Consider the following 4,222-nt stretch of genomic DNA (forward strand, 5'->3'; position numbering starts at 1 on the left):
TGAGGGCGGAGTCCTGCGCAAGCGCAAGCATCGTCCCTACCTAGGTGACACCATACCTGCGCACAAGGCGTATTGCTGGAAATGGTACACGGTCTTAAACTAAAAAACGGAAATTTTGCTAACGCTAACGGGGTTTCAACATGGATCCACGGAGTATAGAGTACATATATACTTAACTCAATTATATTTTTTTGGTTGAGAACGCTGTATTTTCAGTTATCAAGATCCGGTAACGGTAGCTCTACCGGTAAGACAATTACTGTTCTAACCTCGCTTAATAACCCACACTCCTTCAACTTTACACACTAATGAACAACTTTAAACCCCCACTATTAGAAAACTTTCACTTACTTTGTGGTAAAAGTGAGTGTATGTAACGTGTTAATAAGCATAATTTCCCAACTCTGTTGTTTGTATAATCTTACAAGACCACATGGCATCTGAGCCAAGAATATAATTACCATCATCACTGCCATGCACACCCCAAATCTGAAACAGGTGTTTTCAGTTAAATATCACTTAAATTATACATATGTATCAAACCAAACCAAAATAAGATACAAAAACCATCAAACGTAAATGAACATAGACAAAGGCTTCAAGTGATACACAGACATTTTCAGAGCCTCTAGTTTTGTGGACTCTACTCATTGCATTGTGATGCCAATAAAAACAGCAACACCACAATATATTAACTGAATGCCAAATATGGGATAGTGGAGTTTATGTGTGATGGCTGCTATAGTTTGCATCTTAAGCTCTGTTCTCTGAACACTTCTGAATTACTGCTTCACTGTTTGTTGGTGCTCCAGTCACATAGCACCTTAATGCAGAAAGTGTGGCTTCTTTTAATGATAGGAAGATAAATTACAAACATCAGCGACATCTAAAATGACTTACAGAATAGCAATGATGATTCTTGTAAAGTTGTGGTGTCAGCATTGTACAAAGTGCATGAAAACTTTCCTGAAGTGACCCATCAGACTGATAGTGAACATCTTACTTTATTGAATCTTACCTGCATTGAGCACTAACAGAGAATCTGGTCAATTGTTACCCTCTGACTCGGCTCTGGTTTTGCAGTATGGCAGTCGACTCTCCTCCGACTTCCTGACCGAAATATTAGGTCTGTACGGACACTCCACCACTTCTTTGGAAAATGTAATTTAATTTTTCATTGCTTTCCGTTACTTCATATTCTCAAAACAGAAGCATTTCTGCCCTCTCAATGATAACCCTGATGGCAGTGTGCTTATTTCTTGAACAACTAACTCATGTTCCATTCCCAAGCAGGCTTCTCTTTCCTTTTTAATTAGCATGTATATCATGGCTATGGGGGGGGGGGGCATCAAATTTAGTTTACTTTTAAGTATGTATGTTCCTTTGAATAAAAATTTCCTTGGATATTATCCATCGTCTAGTAAAATATAAAATATAAAACGTAAAACAACATTTCGGAGATGGGACACGTCGTTTAACGTTTTATATTTTATATTTTACTAGATGATGGATAATATCCAAGGAAATTTTTATTCAAATGACTCTTCACCATCGTGAAGAAGTTTTATATTTGATATGTATGTTCCTATGTTCTAGAACGCATTAAGTAGGACCTGTATGTACCAAAGTATATATTTTGAGACAGGACTAAAACTCTGGCAAATGCAAATAAAAAGCAGACATCAAAAATATATGTAATTTATTCTCCAATTTTCATAACACTGTTGTAGCAACCTCTGAAATGCTGGTAAACTTCTACCAGACTACATGGCACAACAACCAAGAAGACAGCCATCTTCAAACTCACTGCTGTGAAAACCAATTCCTACAAAGACCACTACAACTTCAATGTGTTATGGTTCTGGTGTCAGGAACTGAAATATGGCATAGTCTGTGATCATTATTTTCCTTTCATTGATATCTTGTATTCCAAAGCACATAACTTGTTTTCTAACTCTGAAGTAGAGTATGTCTGAAAGAGAGAATACAAAGTACATTTTACTATATAGAAAATGCATCACAAATTCAGTGAGTTCATGATAGGTCATAAGAAACTCCACTTCTACAAAGTCTTCACATTTCTTCCTTTTATGCTTCATTCATGTCAACAATGACATCCAATGGCAATATTAAATACAATCAATGTTTAAGATGGCCATCAGACAATCCACAATGTGATAAAACATTTCTATCATGTATGACAGACAATGACAATAAACACTCAGTATTGCACTTCAGTGAATGAAGGAAACTTTGAGCATTTGCTAAGAAATTTCAGCTCCAAGCACTGAGCTGAAGCAATGGAAGTATGACATTGCAGTGTAAATTTTGGAAAAAAAAGGATCGCAGTAGCAAACTGTAACTGTAACATTATTTGATGAAAACTCATTTTCCCAGTTCTCAATACTCCATTTTATTATTTTTGTTTGGTAGCTTGTCAGAAATAGTTGACAAACATAACCTGTCTGGTGTTGTGCATATGCTGAGAACACTTACATTAAAATCTTAAAAATTCACAGATCGTTTATTAACATAATACCTACCCGCTTTCTTACTGGTCTGTAATGTACTTCTGATTCCTCTTTAAATGGAGCATTTACCTGGAAAAAATTCTTTTCGATTAATCAGTTCTTACATGGGTAAAATTTCCACTATTTATGAAAAATGTGTGGTCTAAAAAACAACAGTGAAAATATAACAACAAAGGTGACAGCATGAATAAAAAATAACATCATCAAATGTAACCACTGGAATGAACATGTCACCATTCTAGAACTTATCAAACAAGCCATTCTTTAAATTTTGGTCCTATGTAAACCACAAGGGGAAAAAGAGAAAAATTTAAATTTACCCAGAACTGGAAGTATTCAGGTGAAAGTCCTTCTAAATGAAGTATGCGATTCTCAATTTGTTTAAGACGAGAATAGATGTCCCTTGGCATGGGACCATGCATTTTCAAATGACATTCTGCATTGTTCAGCCTCTCTTCCAACCCCACAGGCCCAGTCATTCCATCCTTTACATCAGGTTTAACATCTTCCAGACATTTTGACGATTCATCATTCACATCCTGCTTGAACAGTGTGCTTACTGGATCCTGAGGGTTAGTACAGCCCATAGATCCTGGATCAATTCCTCTTGTTTGTGGACCCCAAGTATTCAACACACGTCGAACTTCACATAAAAAATGGCAAACAATTATATAATTATTATATGGATCATACACAAAACATATGTCACAACAGGGTCTTAATTTCTTTGAACAGTATTGCACTTCTAATATCAGCATACAAACCCTTCATAATCTAATGAGATAATGTTTTCATACAATGGCATATAAAGTCTACAAAACAACCCCAATTCTTCTAGATGGCTGTATTATTGGATGCTGCACCACATACAGTAAAAGATATTGACTGAGAATTCAAAGGAGCTTATAGCCTACAATCATCATCATCATGGGCATTACAACCCAGGGTGGATCTTGGTCTACTCAAGCTTTCATAAGAAGTGATTTTTACAGGGTGGAGGTGTTAGCCTCATGCCCAACCCCCAACCTGGAGTACCAGGCCTCCGTATTTATATCCCCCAGAGGCAGGGTGGTCCAGCTATACCCCCAGACAATGGGTACCCATTTTAGTCGCCTCTTATAGCATGCATGGGCTACAGTGGGGCTAATCTTATTCTCCGACCACCACACGGAGGACAGCCTCCATTATTATTTGACAAGCTGGCCAATATCTACCGGGCTACATGGCAAAACATTCCAGAAGATAGCCACCTTAACATACACCAGATTCTCTAAATGCACAAGTAACTTAGCAAAAAGGAAATCTTGGACCAATAAACAAAACCATGTAGGTGGTTCACTGTTTTCTGTTGGCCCACATAAGGATCTACCTCCTCTCCTACATTCTTGAGATTGACTAAACAATCTTTTTATTTCCACTGACCCAGTCCCTCCACCATTCCTATAATACCACTATATCCCAGTTCTACTAATTTCTACTACGAATATGCGTGGCAGGTTCTTCCCATACCTACGCAAACACATACATGACTGCACGTCACACCACAAAGATAACAATCTAAACTTTCAACACTGTGAAAACCTCAAATCATCAATTAAGTTCCTCCCCTTGCAACCAAAAAACAACTGGCATCTGACAGATTCTTTTATGACAAATTTATTAGCTAGCTGAGCACATTGTAGCTACTCAAG

General features: G+C 37.3%; 1 protein-coding gene and 1 long non-coding RNA gene across 3 annotated transcripts in view; one reads left to right on the top strand and one right to left on the bottom strand.

Moving 5' to 3' along the window:
* The first annotated feature begins 42 nt into the window (after window positions 1–42).
* LOC110832911 (uncharacterized) overlaps window positions 43–4,222 on the top strand; it is a 7,326-nt gene continuing 3,146 nt past the window's right edge. The window contains exons 1-2 of one of the 2 annotated variants that reach the window (XR_015534152.1): window positions 43–247; window positions 1,731–2,516. This is a non-coding gene — a long non-coding RNA (uncharacterized LOC110832911). Of the gene's footprint in view, window positions 248–1,730; window positions 2,517–4,222 lie in introns of those variants that run through there. The other variant, XR_002544086.2, reaches the window with a different exon arrangement.
* The window catches only part of Mocs2B (Molybdenum cofactor synthesis 2B), a 7,887-nt gene continuing 5,347 nt past the window's right edge, over window positions 1,683–4,222 (bottom strand). Inside the window, exons 6-8 of the mRNA XM_022070361.2 lie at window positions 2,852–3,174; window positions 2,544–2,600; window positions 1,683–1,972 (exon numbers count right to left, since the gene is read on the bottom strand). Of these exons, the coding sequence (XP_021926053.1) occupies window positions 1,901–1,972; window positions 2,544–2,600; window positions 2,852–3,174 (452 nt within the window). The 3' untranslated portion in view covers window positions 1,683–1,900. The remainder of the gene's footprint in view (window positions 1,973–2,543; window positions 2,601–2,851; window positions 3,175–4,222) is intronic.

The sequence above is a fragment of the Zootermopsis nevadensis genome, unplaced genomic scaffold, assembly GCF_977971745.1.
Source record: "Zootermopsis nevadensis isolate Lab colony 2312 unplaced genomic scaffold, Znev_1.0 Znev_ptg000008l, whole genome shotgun sequence".
Taxonomy (NCBI): Eukaryota; Metazoa; Arthropoda; class Insecta; order Blattodea; family Termopsidae; genus Zootermopsis; species Zootermopsis nevadensis.